The sequence below is a fragment of the Haliotis rubra genome, unplaced genomic scaffold, assembly GCF_003918875.1.
Source record: "Haliotis rubra isolate DU_JTF1 unplaced genomic scaffold, ASM391887v1 Scf256, whole genome shotgun sequence".
Lineage (NCBI taxonomy): Eukaryota > Metazoa > Mollusca > Gastropoda > Lepetellida > Haliotidae > Haliotis > Haliotis rubra.
This window is the reverse complement of record NW_025766625.1, coordinates 325,957-343,680: the sequence shown is the minus strand read 5'-3', so window position 1 is coordinate 343,680 and position 17,724 is coordinate 325,957. Positions and strand designations below refer to the sequence as shown.

Below are 17,724 nucleotides of genomic sequence, written 5' to 3'. Positions count from 1 at the left end.
TGCTTAACGATTAGCCTTAATTAAAGACAATCTAACGACTGCTTCGAGTTACGAGCCCCTGGGCACTACAAGACAACCAGAGAGCTACGACAGTCGTAAGTCCATGTCAAGGTATGGGCGTTAAGATCACCTTAACCTTAAGTTCGCTTTGTACAACGGCACCCTGTGTCCAGCAAATTGATGAATGTTGATTTCAGGCACTGACTGCACATGCTGGTTCTCCGTGGAAGAGGACTGTCTGTCTCACGGTCCCTAAAGCACATTATTTTCCCTTCTGCCTAGTCCTTTCTGCAGTGCTAAAGTCCTAAATGAAGCAAGCCTAGATTTCCTCTGGTTCAGTTCTGAATCTCCCGTCTCAAAGGAATTGTTTGTTTCAAAATCAAAATTAAATAGTATTGAGAGATGGCGTAACATTCCATCAATTCTGTCACCTTCTATACCCAAGTACTATCTTCAACACTTTTGGTCCAGACATCTGCGACTCTGTCCATAGGAACAAATGGAAGTACCACAGCATGTCGTCAAGCTTCTTGATCTCTGCATCCTGGGAATACTCTGTTGCAGGCCGACCTTCTGTATGCGACGCCAGATACTCTGAGTAAAGTGAAAGAAGCAATCTCTGAGGTGAGTAGTAGGGGGGAAACATTCGTCGCAGCATGATGCGCAAATTTCTTTCGAAGTTGAAATGACTGTAGAGCTAGAGAGGACCCTGCAGTTCTTGTAGATGTGTTCGGGAACGGCTTGGGAGCAGACGATAAACAAGAGGAGATATATCATTATAACTCAGCAAAGATAGTTCTCGTCAGCTGATGAAAACCGTCATCGAACACAATGTCAGCCTCAGCGTAGTTCTAAGTTCTTGTCTGTCATGAAGTTGAGGTCTCCTTCTCAAACTCAGAGATCTCTCTCCTGCTTCGGTCACCCATCTGAAACAATATAACAAGTTTGTTGGGGTATTTTTATATAAATTTAAATTCATATAGCATAACTATAGCACAATTTTAGTAATATATGCTATAGTCATGGCACTTGGTTGTAATAATGATGCCGATTTGTTTGTAGAAATACTATCCTATACATACAATAACCAGACATGCTTCATACTTTTTTATATACGGGCTCGCTGACTTGGTTGACACATGTCATCGTATCCCAATTACGTAGCTCGAGGCTCATGCTGTTGATCACTGGATTGTCTGGTCCAGACTCAATTATTTACAGACTGCCGCCATATAGCTGGAATATTGCTGAGTACAGCGTAAAACTAAACTACACTCACTCAATACTTTATTACGGATTAGTTTCGTTCCGCATATTAATTCCTTCCACGTTTTAATGGCTAAGATGGCGACCAAATGCAGTCAAAGGCGCTATTCTTAAACGTGATAAGTGAGATGTCTCTTTAAATCGCAATATGGCAGTAGCTACAAGGGGATCTACGACGATCAGAGGCTTTGTTGTAGCTCTTCCCCAAGAAAACAATGATGACAGCGACACGGATGCAAATGAGAGTGACGATGAATCTGACTGGCTCGATTTTGGGGAAATGTCAGCTATGGCAGATGGTGCATCGTACATAAAGTTTTCAGCAGCGAAAAAGATAAGAGGTTAGGTCTTCTTACATATATGTTGTTCCGACGTTCTCTATTAAACAGAAATTGTGAATTGTCATGTTTGATTTGGTCATCAATTTGAAGACACAAGAACTGGTAGATTGGCCACTATCGCACTATATATTTCGCAGGAGAAACAAAACCCATTGCATTTTAGACAGAATATACCTTCTGATTCGAGATCGGATCTCTTGCCCAAATGGGCAGATGTACAACATGTCAGCAACCTGACAAGAAAATATCATCTGTCTTGACATCATGCCTCAGTAGGTGTTCCCCAACCTACACAAGTCATCTCCATTGGTGCATCATAGATCTTGAGACATGTATTGCACATGTTGGTGCCAGTTTTGCAGTTATTAATTTAAGTCCATTGATGGAAATCAAAGCACAGATCTTCTTATCAATGGTGAAACATCTTGTTAACATGATCAGAATGTTAACCCCTATCAGCAAGCTGACTAGGTATAGATTTCACCTGTAGGGTCACCTTATGCCCTGCTACATCAACTGCTCTTGGCCAATAACTACACAGATTCTGTAAATTAGCCCAAACTTTACTGTGTGATTACTGTTATTATGATTATTTTCAACAATATCCCAACAAGCAGAAACTGACAAGCAGGCTGATAGAAGTATTGCAGACACATGTGTCCTTATCATCTTATCATTTTAATATTTGCATCACATTACCAGATTCAAGGTAAATCCTTGTTTAGGGACTTGTCACCATGCCTTACTTGGACAGGTTCCCATTTTGCCATTCCCTTTTTTATGAGGTATTGGGGTCAGTGACCAGCAATAAACAATTAAGGTATAATCTATTTCAGTCTACAGCAGGTGACCATATTATTACGTACAAACATGGCGGACCGATTGTTGACGACAAATTTACGCAGGAGTTCAAAGTGTCATAACTCGTTAAATATAAACAGTCTTACCTCAATATTTTGTGATGTGTCCCTTGTTCCTTATTATTTTCAACATCCGCCTTGGAATCGATGAATAAAGATTTCTGATGAAATCGAGGGGAATATTTTCTCAGATGTCCCGCACTTCGCGTTCCTGTTCTGGGAGCATTCTCGACTGATCCACGTCGATTCAACCGCTTTACCACCGCATATACGCTGCTTCGAGGCATTCCAATAAATCTTGCAATGTTAGAACATTCCCCATTGTTGCCGAAATAGCCAGAATATGTAGCAGATGACAAATAGATTAAAAATAGAGTCATGTGACAGACACATGACATCATGGTCGATCACGTGACATAATATTACGACGATATGTGGTGTCGTTTTTGAGTAGCAGTATGTTAAAAACGGGCATAGCTATACACAATATCAACGCCATTACAATTGTACGTAATAATATGGGCACGTGCTGTACATTATACATATAATGTTTCCTTATCCTGACTCATGATCTTTTGCTTATCTCCTTTTTCTAAGCGAATGTTAGTGGAACACTTGAATCCCTTGTAGTTCCCTAAAGCGGACGTAAAAGTTCACTAACCCACGAGTTACCTCCCTTTCCCCGCGCAAACAGTCATGTGACCAGCCATACTTGTCACTCTCTCCTTCATCGCCCAAGCAGATGGTTGGGCGAGCACTGAAGTCCTGTATACGGCATTATATCCTTTACAATAATACATTTAGATCCTTTTATCTAAATTACGCTGTGTATGGTTTTCGGTTATAACTAACTTGCATTATGTGTAAAAAGTTTGAAGAAATTATTTGTAATTTGTGACTTATTTCATCGTTATGTAATTGTTTACATTTGATGAAATCTTGCAGTGTTTGCAGGTTCCGACTGTCAGTGGCTGATCCTCACCCCCAATGCCCGTCATGCATTAATCCATGTTCTTCCACCTTGCGTTGTAGATATTGCATTGATTTATCAAATTTGCAATTTAATCAACATTTATTGTACATCTATAGACGTGCTATGGATCGGGTAAGGAAGTCATCACAAGTCACTGTTGATAAATCCGGAGATCAAGTCGGTAACCGTATGTTGTTTGCTACTCCCCAAAAACATAATTCAGGTGTTTTGTCGAGTACGTTGCAGGGGCAGCCGTCTGTTACTGGGTCTAAGAAGAGGTCTGCTACGACCAAGTTGACGACATCGCAGAATAAGAAGAAGACGTCTTCATCATCTGTGATGCAGAAGAAGTCATCTGCAACTACATCGTCGTCGAAATCAACTCGTCCCAGTAAGACAACACATCAGAGGTCGTTTAATGAAGAGATTGTCACGCCTGACGAAGCAGATGTGTTTGCTGACCCTCCGATACTTATACCTGAAGTACCTATAAGACTTGCCAGAATGGCGACGCAATAGACCTCCACGCGCCTACACGATCGTCTCCTGCAACTACGACAGCTGCTCAGCTGTTCGACGACCAACCACCAACGACACAGATGTCAGTCATCAGAGACAACATCAGCAAAGTAGACGCACACAACACCTCAGCGGTCACGAACGCTTCGTCCACGCCGCATCAGTCCCAGACAACACAGGACTTCGATCCGGGCGACTTTATGAGACAGTTTACTACGCAGATGATGGCCATGATGGAGCGTCTGTTCGCCGAGGAAGCAGAGGCACGGCAGAACCCTACGAGGGCAAGCAACGTTCGCAGACCCTCGGACCTTCGCGAACCTGATAGACCTACATCTACGCCTCACAGGTCTACAGCTGAAGATTACGTTCGCGAAGATCCTCACACTCAGACGACTCATCCTGAGATCCTGACACTCAGTCATCGTGAATGAAGATGGAAGGTTCGCGGATGTCCCTGAGACTACGAGAGATACGTCTGCAAACCCTCAATGTTTGAGAACGTCTAGGAAGCCCTCTCCGAGATCCAGCCGTTCCACATCTAGATCCCGCAGCCCTCACATACATTCGGAGGAACGTTCGGGAAGGGAAGGTTCGCCAAGAGAAAGTACGCAAAAGGAGGGTTCGCGAAAGCACAGTTCAACTGACTCGGAACTATCTGATGAACAAGGTGACTACGTCTTCTCAGAAGCGGAGGTCACATCTTGGATAGCTAATGGACTGGACTTAGAGCCCCCCTCCAAGGAATCGGATGAAACATGCACATATGAGATGTGGAAGGACGACTTCGACTTTCTTACGATTCCACCAATTGAACCAATATCCAAGGTGGCTACGAACCTACGCACAGCTTTTGAGAAAGCAACTCGTCATCAGAATCAACATCTACCATCATTCAACGCGAGGAGGTTTCTTCTACATCATATGGATCCCTTCATGAGAGCGGCGGACTTAGACGACAACATGAAGTTGGTTAATGACTCACAGAACAAGGCCTATAAGGTGGAGGAAAAACGGTGGCTCAACTCGACACCTCAACTAGGAGAACTTTCTTCAGGTTAGCAAGGTCTAGAGCGATCAATGAGGCATTGATAACGAAATTCAAGAACCCTAGGTCGGAAGAAGATAGGATACTATCAGCTCTACCAACTCAGAAAAAGGACCAACACTTCATGTCGGATCACTTGGCCTCAATGTCGGTGGGTCTCACCTTAATACGTGGACAGGGTCTACTAGCATCTTGTTCCTGGAGTGACAGATTTACCCAACCACTACTAAGAGCTTGGGCGGCGCCTACTATCTTCGGAGGGGAGATTGATGAAGCTGCTAAGGAAGTTATTCACGACTCAAGGGAAGTCATGCTGATCAAGTCTATAGACACTTTGGCCAGCGTCATTCGCCATACTTCACAGAAGTACAGCAACAAGTCCAAGTTTTCCGGTATTCAGAAGGCAAAGGAGAAGAAATACTCCAGCTTCAGGGGCGGGAAGAGCTCTTTTCGTCGCCCATCTGGAAACTACAAAGAGAACCCTGGGAGAGGACGTAATCCCAAAAGTTTCGAGAGGAGCTAGACGCTCAAAATGGGGTTCAGAACAACTGGACACTTCCACCCCCAACCGTTCCTGTACAACCATCGACAGTGGGTGGACGTCTACAAAGGTACTGGGAAAATTGGGGTATATTGGAGGACGCCGACGTCTCACAAGTACTGCGAGAATGGTACAGAGTGCAGCTCAAGGCCACACCACTGTTAACACTCAGACCGATAGTCTTTGACTATGCAGACGAGCAAGCAGACAAGTTAGAAGAAGCCATCAACTCGCTTCTAACCAAGAACGCAGTAGAAAGAATAGATCAACATCATCTCACACCAGGCTTTTACTCCCCAATTTTCCTAGTACCCAAGAAGAATTCCAAAGAGAAATTCAGGTTGATTTACAACATGAGGAAATTCAACCAAGACTATTCACTCAAACCAGACAGGTTCAAAATGATCCACCTACTTCAACTCAGACAACTCGTCCATCAAGCAGATTACATGGCCAGCATAGACCTTCAGGATGCATATCTGCACATGCCAATACATCTGGAATCAAGAAAATATCTAAGATTCCTATTCAGAGGTCAGCACTTCCAATGGAACGTCCTACCATTTGGAATATTGTCGGCTCCGTGGTTATTCACACGAGGGACCAAGCCTATCATCACCTATCTACATCATCGAGGTCTACGCAGTGCCTTTTATCTGGACGACGGGATACAGGTTCATCAAAATGCCAATCAACTCAGACAGCAGCTAAACTTCACAATCAAATTGCTCACACAACTGGGATGGCTAGTGAACCTGATGAAATCAGAGTTGGAACCAAAACAAGATCTTCAATTTCTGGGAATAAGATTTATCACAACACAGAATCGAATTGTGGTCCCAGAAGATCGTTGGGTCAAGATTCAAGCCATGATTCCAGAAGCAGTCATCTCTGTTACCACTACGAACATGGCAGTGTCTACTCGGTCTACAAACCTCAGCGCAGGACTTGACTCGCACAGGAAGATTACAACTACGCCCGTTGCAGCATTTGGACACCGTCAACCTGATCTCGCTACCAGACAATCTCAAGACGTACCTGCTATGGTGGACTCACAGGTCGAATGTCTGCGGAGGGACCTATTTACAAGAGCCGGTCTTCGACACACACCACCTTGCATCACTACAAGGATGCATCTCAACAACCAAGTAGCATCAGGAAAGTTGTTGAAACTAGAACAGCATCTTCACATCAATCTGCTGGAAATGAAAGCCATGATCCAGCCTTAGAAATTTGGTCGAGCTCAATGATCAACAGAATGCTGATATTCCACACGGACAACTCAACAGTGGTATTCTCCATAAATCGGCAGGGATCAACGAGATCACCAAGCCTACTTCAGCTCACATTCCAGGTCTTCAACATCATGGAGGAAGCAAACATCTGGTTAAAGGCGTGTCACATACCAGGAGCCAAGAACGTACTAGCAGACGCTCTATCTCGTCCACTTCATCCGTCACCAACAGAATGGATGCTCCACCCAGAGGCATTTCAGCTCATCATAAGGGAAATAGGATCCCCATGCATAGACCTGTTTGCCACGAGGTTCAATAAACATCTACAGACATTCGTCTCACCAGTATCAGATCCTCAAGCCTGGGCAACAGATGCACTGAGCATATCAAGGGAAGGACTAAACGCTCACCAGTCGATCTTACTATCCAGGGATGGAAATAACCCATTGCAACAGTGTTTTTTCTGTGGGGCAAGCAAATTCAGTATCAGTACATGTCCGGTTGATTTCTTATGTTAATTATATTGTTTTACTTTAAAAAATCAACAAGGAAATCAGCATATAGTGGGAAAATTATCAGGGCAAGTGATTTTACATGTGCCACTGTGCCAAAAGTACACTAGCAATTTTAAAGTTATTTCCACCCCTGCGCGAAAGTACCATTGAAGATCAAACAGACCCAAGTGCTACAACTGACTTTGGTTGCGCCCTATTGGCCAGCGAGAGTCTCGTTCTTAGATCTAGTACAAGAACTCTGAAGTCCAACCCTCAAACTACCAGAATGGCCGAACCTACTCATACATCCGCACACCAAGCAAGTCCACGGGAACCCACTAGTGTTCCAGTTACACGTGTGTACCGCATCAAACTCGTCTAAAGAAAAGAGGATACTCCGCCAGAGCAGCAAAAGCAGTAACCTTAGCATTACGCAGATCAACTCGCAATTTGTATGACGACAAATGGCAGAAATTTGAACAATATGCAAGGCAGAAAGGCTTCACAGCTATAAAAGCTTCTCATCCTCAAGTGGCAGAATATCTATGTCACCTTAGATATACAAGGCATTTGAAAGGTTCGACATTATCTACATATCTGGCAGCGTTTAGTACAGTCGTCACTATGAAGACAGGCATCAAATTGACGAAAGTACCTGAATTACTTGCTCTGCTACGCTCTTTTAAATTGGAAGACCAGCAAAAGAAATTCAGAGCACCAGCTTGGGAGTAATTCTACGACATCTCATGAGTGATGCCTATGAACCTCTAGAGCATACTACCTTCGAGCTACTTACACAGAAACCTCTGTTCCTCCTTGCCTTAGCCACGGCAGCTCGAATATCAGAGATACATGCGCTGGATTTTGGACGAACTAGATTCGACACGGGGCACCGTGCTGCAGTATCTAGGACTTAGATGGGATTTTATTGCAAAGAATCAACTATCTGGTCAACCAGATAGACAGTTCCATGTGCCAGCGCTATCTACGATCCTTGGTCCATTGGACACCCAGGACTTAACCTTGTGTCCTGTCAGAGCCTTGAAGATATATCTTCAAAAGACTAAAACAAGGAGAAGAAAATTCAAGCGCCTTTTCATCGCCTTGTTGACGGAGACATCGGTGGAGGTCTCAAGAACGACAATATCGTTTTGGATGAGAGCCATTATACTAATAGCCTATAAAGCAGCAGGATTAGAACCGCCAAGTGCTTCCAACCCACATGAAATCAGAGCACTGGTGTATACACTCGCTCTGCGTGGAAATTGCTCAATATCATCAATAATGGAGGGCTGCTTTTGGAAGTTGGATACAGTGTTTGCCAACCACTACCTCAGAGACATAGCCACCAGTTTTGAGTTGTCAGGCATTCCACCAGTTTTGAGTTGGAAATCGCCTCTTGTTGTAGCACAAGGAAAATGTAACTAACAGTTCCACAAAGGTGTAAGGCTGAGTTGGAAATCGAACCACCCTTTATCACATTGACTTGTTGATAACTTTTACTATTTTGAAAATGTTTTATTAGTTTGAAAGTCCATGCAAGAATGGACAGTCTAGACTAGACTAGCATGAGTGATTAAGACTCTGTATTACATACCAAATTTGGTAAGATCGATCTTACCTGTAATGCTCCATAAAGTGCATCAATCCTTAACTACAATATTGCGAACTCCAAAATTATGATAACTATCTATCATAATCTATGGGTTGTTATAGATAACTAGTAAAAGTATATACTAGTATATCTAAAATCCACACCCACAAGAATCATAGAAGATCTCACTTGTCTTGAGAGAGAAGTAAGAGAAGATACTAGTGGTCCCCCACCCCAAACCATAACCCTCCCCGAGTTTATAACGGAAGTTGGAAGAATAGGATCTAGGAAATGCCGTTACGCAGTTCCCATGGCGGGGATACAGGACGTATCTAAGGACAGCTGATGAATCCACGAAGTGGCTTGACCCACCACCTATCCGTCGGATTATATATGCAAAAGATCATGAGTCAGGATAAGGAAAAATATGGAATGTTTTAAGTAAAATTGATATTTTATACTTATCCTGACTCATGAGGTCAAACCCATTCCGACCACCCCGCTGAAGACACTTCGGATTTCACAGTAGATCCAAGTGCATTGGGTATTCAGGAGAGAGTGGCAAGTATGTCTGGTCACATGACTGTTTGCGCAGGAAAAGGGAGGTAACTCGTTGGTGAGTGAACTTTTACGTCCGCTTTAGGGAACTACAAGGGATTCAAGTGTTCCACTAACATTCGCTTAGAAGAAGGAGATAAGCAACAGATCATGAGTCAGGATAAGTATAAAATATCAATTTTACTTTAAAAATTACATCATTATGGTTGAAACATATTGTTATTTACAAAGGTGAAACTGAATTTGTAACTATATTACGAAAACATAATTTAATGAATAAATCTTTATCTATTTTATAGTGACCATCAAGACTGTTACCCCACCCAAGAGAGAATATTTCTGTCAAGGCCAGCTTCAACTGATTGACCCATGGTGGTTGATAACTGCACAGGCCAAGTACAGACAACGGTGCCATTACATTAACGGACATCCTAAATATGAATTACGTGAAGACAATGCTGTCACATCCCATAAACTGGTTATCCAATTCCTTACATCGGTGGGACGCACAGAAGACGACCACTCAGATCCAATGGTTGATGGTTTGATAAAGTATTTTGAGTGAGTAACTTTCAAGCTTTGATATTCAGAGAATATGTTTTTCGTGAGAAACTTATTTTTCATTCAGGAATGTCATAAATCATGGCTTTGATACGACTTGTAGAGCCTTGATGTTAATTTGCTTAAAGCTTAGATGTAACCAAAAAAATAAACATCATTAAAACACAATTATCATTTTTTCATGACATATAATATACATTGCTGATTATGAAAAAACAAATAAACAACATTATAAGCGTACAATCACAAATCAAAAGTGCAATAATTTGTACTTGGGTTTACTTACCTCGAAACAAAGCACCCGGGATACCAAACCCAGTCAGAGCGGGTGGGCGTGCACTTAAGTGTAACGAAAACTTTCATTGGCTGGTTCATTTGCAGATACACTCAGGGCTCGTGTGTGTATAGAGATGTTGGGTTTTGTAAATACATGCTCATTCTTTGTGTATAAAATTTTGCAATCAACAGACATCATAACATGTCATGTATACAAGTGTCACACCTGCCTGTCTGTGTAATTACATAATGTGACAGAGACAGAACTCGGGTGCACGAGCCATAAATCAATGGGTTTTGTTTATGGTGTATAGCCCTGATAGGTGTTAAGTTCAAATTGCATGTGGTCAGTGATCGAAGTTGTGTATTGAATATTGTCATTAGCAGACAGGCAGGCAGACACATAGGTGTCAATAAAACTGAGTTTTGTCTGTGACAGAGGCATATCTATATCACAGTTAGAAATTCTGACAATGCTATATAATGACGTTGCTTTTAAGTATCGAACTGAGAAAGTGACTTGGTAAGAAGAACGTGTGGTGAAATAGTCAAATGAAATTATATAAGCAGTTAAATCAGTAATATACTGTCATAACATATAAAAAACGTCGTGTTATTTTTCAACTTTATAAGTTGAATTTGCGTTTTTGATAATTTGTTACTGTAAGTCCATACTGAAAGGTATCAGAATCTGCAAAGTTGTGTTTTTAGGCTGTTACTCTGTTTCCCTAAAATTTACACAATTGCAAATAGCATATGTCGAAATAACCCACTTCGGCCTAACTGGGCGTTCAGTGGGATGCGTAATACGATATCCAGAAAAGCATGTTTACTCGTAAAATCGGGCAAAACTTAGAATAAATACGAATAGCTGCTGAAAACAATAGATCAGACTATAGATGGCAATTAGGTCGCTCAGCCAGGTATGACGACGGACCGTCGACTCACCTGGCATGAAATGCACGTGCTGCCTACAGGCACAAGGGGTCCTCTCAAAGATATTTTGTGCTTTTTCATGTGTGTTGACTATGTCTCATCTATTGATTAACATCTTATGTGTCTTTCTTTCATAAAGTTTATGTTGAGATATGTAAAACAATATGATACTTTCGAAAACTATAGAAACGCGATCGTGAGTATATAGGTGGCATGACCACCCGAAGATCGACAGGACTGGATATTATTTGTAAATTGTTATGACGTGCCGTGTACCTCCCGAGTATAATTGCCCTAAAGGATTATCTTATCTTAGCTGATATCTCTATCCCCAAGCCCGAAACCAGGTTTTGCTTTTGAGGCGACCCCTCCTATCTGTTTGTTTTTATAGTGACAGTGAGACTGCATGGCAGCTACATCCTTAATAGTTTCGGCATAAAAGTTATTATTGTTTACGTCAGCTATCGTTTATAATGAATCTACGTCTAATTTCAAATTGGGCATTTAAAAAGTGTCCTTTGTAATACAATATCGTCGCACACTCATTTGCATAAAGCCATGGTCTGTTCCAAGTAAGTCTTTTTGGACTTAGAAAAAAACCGCATTGCTCATTTCTGCACTAATTTCCCCTCAGTAAAGTCCTTTTTCTCCGTTTCCTATCTCTCTACCACCGAGACTGTAGTTAGGCCGAACTTAGTTTAACAGATATTTCACACTTTCACATATCAACTACATAAATTGTAGAGATAAATGACAGATCTATTTCCGTCAGTACTATAGTATTGGTTGCTTTGGACCTTATTATGCTAACCCCAAATCCTCACAGAGGCTTTTAGTCTTACAGCATCAGTCAGACTGTATCTCCAAAATGGAAACGTCATTTAAAGTTCTATGTGTCAGTTGTTATCATTGTGCTTCATCATGACATCACATACTCCTCCTGGGCATGTATGCCAATAGTTTATTTTAACATCTCAGGAAAATATATTATTTTTGCTATTGCCCATCATCAATGACAGAGATTAATTTTATTTTGCAGAGATAATGGTATTGATCAGAGGTTACAGTTTAAGGATCTGGAAGGGGAGATTGAGAAGTATTTACGGACGCTTGGAGAAGCTGATCTTGTATCTGTCAAGAAGTCCCTGAACTCAGCTATATGGAAGACAGGTAAGGAACATAAGTTTGCTTCCAGGATGAAAGGCTCCATTATTAGAACTGGAAATGTTTGCGGGACAATCTCAAAGTCAAATCAAAATACAAGACAGATTGTGTCACTTGTAAGACATCTGAAGGGTAATCTGAATACGTAAATGAAACACAATGAATAATGTTTTAAATTGTCAAAAGATGTTTGGGAACTTGAGTTCACCATGAAGCATGACAGTCAAGGAGTCAATTTCAGTTCCACAAAGCAACCTTAGCACTACAGTTATCATATGCCTGTGTCAAAGTATGAGAATATATGATTCTCTGAGCATTACAGTATTCATATTTCAGTGTTAATGTATGAGAGTATACACAGGGATTTACCTTGAGTCCTGTATTTGAGGGTCCCTGGGACTCTTACCCTTAATTTTCAGGGGTCCTGGACTACAAAATCAGGGTCCCAATATTATTATTAATACTATGTTGTAATATTGTTGTATTTTGGTTACTGTTATTGTATTGTGTATCATGATCATCACTTTGTTACAGTAATTATATTGCAAATGATACCATAACCAATCTTGTAGCAGACCCAGTGATAATTTATTGTTACTTGATAGAAATTTTTACAAAAAGTATTTGGACTTTTTCTGCGTCCTGTGGATGCGCTAATAAATTTTTTTGCATCCGTTGTCAATTTTTATGCGTATAGGACACAGGAATTCACGTCCCCTAAATTCTTGTATACAGTTTGTCTTAGCTCTACATTTGTCATATTTATGTGTGAAGTACAAGAGTATACACTTGTCTTAGCATTATAATTGCCATGTGCCAAGTGATTGTGAAGTACAAGAGTACACACTTGTCTTAGCATTATAATTGCCATGTGCCAAGTGATTGTGAAGTACAAGAGTACACACTTGTCTTAGCATTATAATTGCCATGTGCCGAGTGATTGTGAAGTATTAAGAGTACACACTTGTCTTAGCATTATAATTGCCAAGTGCCAAGTGATTGTGAAGTACAAGAGTACACACTTGTCTTAGCATTATAACTGCCATGTGCCAAGTGATTGTGAAGTACAAAGAGTACACACTTGTCTTAGCATTATAATTGCCATGTGCCAAGTGATTGTGAAGTACAAGAGTATACACTTGTCTTAGCATTATAATTGCCAAGTGCCAAGTGATTGTGAAGTACAAGAGTACACACTTGTCTTAGCATTACAATTGCCTTGTGCCAAGTGAATGTGAAGTACAAGAGTACACACTTGTCTTAGCATTATAATTGCCATGTGCCAAGTGATTGTGAAGTACAAGAGTACACACTTGTCTTAGCATTATAATTGCCATGTGCCAAGTGATTGTGAAGTACAAGAGTACACACTTGTCTTAGCATTATAATTGCCATGTGCCAAGTGATTGTGAAGTATTGAAGAGTACACACTTGTCTTAGCATTATAACTGCCATGTGCCAAGTGATTGTGAAGTACAAGAGTACACACTTGTCTTAGCATTATAATTGCCATGTGCCAAGTGATTGTGAAGTACAAGAGTACACACTTGTCTTAGCATTATAATTGCCATGTGCCAAGTGATTGTGAAGTACAAGAGTATACACTTGTCTTAGCATTATAATTGCCATGTGCCAAGTGATTGTGAAGTACAAGAGTACACACTTGTCTTAGCATTATAATTGCCATGTGCCAAGTGATTGTGTTTGCACTGCAATTGCTTGTGTAATGGGGTCCAGGACCCTTAAATTTCAAACAATGATGTCACTTGATATTTTGCCATGTTTAATTTCTATTCATATTAGTTCAGTATTTTCGTTTGAATATATCTTTATGGTCATGAATAATTATCATCCAAATCACATATACAAAAGGCGTATTAGAATTAACTCTTTAAACATTTTAACAGGATGAAAAAAATGGCATTAAAAGAAATGTTTTGTTGATATTATTGTTAAATTCAGCAAAGCAGCCTTAGGATAGTCCTAGCACTACGATCACTTTGTGAAATGGGACCTGACCTGTACATCGTAAATAAGCGTTCACTTACTCTGTCATTTAACACTGTTGTTTGCAATGTCTTTTTATTTCAAAGCCGGAGGGAAAGTTGTCCAGTTTGCGACTCGTTATCCAAAGCTGTTCAATGTGGCTTCCCAGCTGCTGCCATGTCACTTTCTGAAGCTGGCGGAGAAGACTGATAGCATCGGAGAGATGAACCTGCAGGCGCTGGAGGAAGCAACAGAGTCCAAGCTGTGGGTGTTCGGCTTTAAACAGGTATACTTACCTGATCAGTTGCATTGGAACCACTGGCAGCCAAGAACCTTTGAGTTCAGTATACTTACCTGATCAGTTACATTGGGGCCACTGGCAGCCAAGAACCTTTGAGTTCAGTATACTTACCTGATCAGTTGCATTGGGACCACTGGCAGCCAAGAACCTTTGAGTTCAGTATACTTACCTGATCAGTTCACTGGCAGCATTGGTTCAGTGGGACCACTGGCAGCCAAGAACCTTTGAGTTCAGTATACTTACCTGATCAGTTGCATTGGGACCACTGGCAGCCAAGAACCTTTGAGTTCAGTATACTTACCTGATCAGTTGCATTGGGACCACTGGCAGCCAAGAACCTTTGAGTTCAGTATACTTACCTGATCAGTTGCATTGGGACCACTGGCAGCCAAGAACCTTTGAGTTCAGTATACTTACCTGATCAGTTGCATTGGGACCACTGATCAGCAGCCAAGAACCTTTGAGTTCAGTATACTTACCTGATCAGTTGCATTGGGACCACTGGCAGCCAAGAACCTTTGAGTTCAGTATACTTACCTGATCAGTTGCATTGGGACCACTGGCAGCCAAGAACCTTTGAGTTCAGTATACTTACCTGATCAGTTGCATTGGGACCACTGGCAGCCAAGAACCTTTGAGTTCAGTATACTTACCTGATCAGTTGCATTGGGACCACTGGCAGCCAAGAACCTTTGAGTTCAGTATACTTACCTGATCAGTTGCATTGGGACCACTGGCAGCCAAGAACCTTTGAGTTCAGTATACTTACCTGATCAGTTGCATTGGGACCACTGGCAGCCAAGAACCTTTGAGTTCACTATCCACAAAGATGGATCTTTACGTCATTATTAGTTTGATTTAGTGTTATATATAGGGCTTAGTGTTAGCTTAGGTTACAAGGTTGGGCTGTGTTTTACTAGAAATGGAGTACTTCTCCATTTCTGCAGTTGCTGCAGTTGCTTCCCTGGTCATTAACTTTTACCGTACAAAGTGGTTCATGATTTAATGATTCTTTCTTAATATATACATATTTGTTTCTTAAGACACTCATCTCCACATGGATAGAAGATAGTGATGTTTGAACCTCTACTCCCTGTTGTAACATGGCTACAATATTGCCTATTGTGTTGAAAAATTCTCATCAGTGCATTAAAGACATGCTCCTTAGCAGATAAATATGTGACACTAAGAATACTTCAATGCTGGTCCAGTGGAAACTGATAAGCTTTTCTCCCTTGACCACAGATCATGTACCGGGACTTTGGGGTGATGGGCTTGGAGGCACATCTGCGGTCATGGATCAACTCCGGTCTGATTAACCACATACCACCTGTACAGAAAGATGCTTTGTACATGTACAATGCTCTCAAACTGCACGCCAAGAAGAGAGGACACACGTATGTGAATGAAAATGAACTGAGGTATCGTTCAGCCCTGTTCTTTGAGAAACATGTCGTGCAGAACTGGGAAGAAGCTCTCGCGTTCCTGAATGAAAATGCTGTAATAATATTTGAAGAAGAGGTTGATCATGTCAAGATATTCCTCAAGAATCTCTGGTACGCGGAGAGAGACACTGCCAAGGCTTTTGCAGCTGTTCTGGAGAATGGAAGTAGGGATCCCCTTGAAATGGATGTAGACCTTACTAGGTTGGTTCTGTCTGATCTTGGGACATGCAATTCTTTTAGTTCAGGTTATGATATGCTTGATGCTTGTTTATATATTTCGGAATGTGAGTTAATTATTGTTTTTAGGTGTGTGTTTTTAAATAAGGTTTAATCATTCCAATTAATGCTTAGAAAGTATTGAAAATCTATCATAGCCCATTACAATAATACTGTAGTTACTAATGAAGACAAAGAAGTTGTTATTTTGGACTCCGTCTGTCCGTCCGTCTGTGGTTGTTATTTTGGACTCCGTCTGTCGTCCGTCTGTGCTTGTTATTTTGGACTCTGTCTGTCGGTCCGTCTGTGCATCCATCCATGCAAATTCGTCTTTTCTGGAGCAAAACATAAAAAAATGTTTCTTCACCCAAATTGGCACATATATAGGTCTGTTTGTGAACTGGTGCCTTTTGGTAGATTTGGATTACTGAATAAAATATTTTTTTCGTTTTTATTTCAACAATTTTCACTGAAATTGGTGGTAGTGCTGTTTTCCGGAGCAGAACTTTGAAACCTTTCAAATACTCTCCTTCCACTTTGTGGGTATTCAAGAACCTAATGACATAAATCACCAGTACCACTCAATTTCCAGTATCAACATTACTGAGATACATCAAACCATGAAAGCACTCAGGCAGTCTGTTGTTGATACAAGCATGCTAGTACATGAATAGTTTACATATATCTGTTTTCATTAGGTGAATGAGAAGAACAATGTAACATTTGACATAGTCATAACTAGTTGACATGATCATGAAGAGTATTTTACCATTGCAGGGGATATTGATGACTTTGTCTTCTTCTTGTGGTAATTTCCGCAATGTATTTCAGCTGAGTGTTTGTATCAATGTATGGTTTATTGTGTACATCAATATCATGAAATGAAATGGATTAAAATCTGATTAGAGGTCGCCCATGTATCCTGCTCGATATCTTATGTTTTGTGATAGGAAACCCGATCTCACTGAACCGAGTGAAGTAATGTTTTATTATTCATCTGTTTTCAGTGAAGACTTTGACAGCACCAGGACAGACACAGATCAGTGGACAGCCGTCCACCTGATGGTCAACTCTCCGATTGCTGTCCTGTCTGGGAAAGGAGGGTGTGGCAAGACATCCGTTGTCACCAAGCTTCTCAGCCATGCCTTTGTCCGAAGTGGAAAAGCCCCAGAGTAATATATCCTTGTAATCACTTATGTATTTCATGCTGAATTTCATTACCTCCCTTTTGTTGCCTGCTCTGAATTTGCACAAGTATGCACAATGAATGTTAAAAACAGGGCTCCAAATAAGGGATGTATCGGCGTATATATGGATGATAAACATGCACGATATGGTAGGAAATAATTTAGAAAACGTAGCAGATACGCACCACAACAATCGTGTACGTCTTAGAATTATTAACAAATG

General features: G+C 41.1%; 1 protein-coding gene across 1 annotated transcript in view; it reads left to right on the top strand.

Annotated features, from left to right (window-relative positions):
- The first annotated feature begins 1,354 nt into the window (after positions 1–1,354).
- LOC124279745 (DNA helicase B-like) overlaps positions 1,355–17,724 on the top strand; it is a 33,616-nt gene continuing 17,246 nt past the window's right edge. Inside the window, exons 1-6 of the mRNA XM_046715610.1 lie at positions 1,355–1,607; positions 9,729–9,990; positions 12,242–12,372; positions 14,460–14,638; positions 15,899–16,299; positions 17,322–17,486. Of these exons, the coding sequence (XP_046571566.1) occupies positions 1,415–1,607; positions 9,729–9,990; positions 12,242–12,372; positions 14,460–14,638; positions 15,899–16,299; positions 17,322–17,486 (1,331 nt within the window). The 5' untranslated portion in view covers positions 1,355–1,414. The remainder of the gene's footprint in view (positions 1,608–9,728; positions 9,991–12,241; positions 12,373–14,459; positions 14,639–15,898; positions 16,300–17,321; positions 17,487–17,724) is intronic.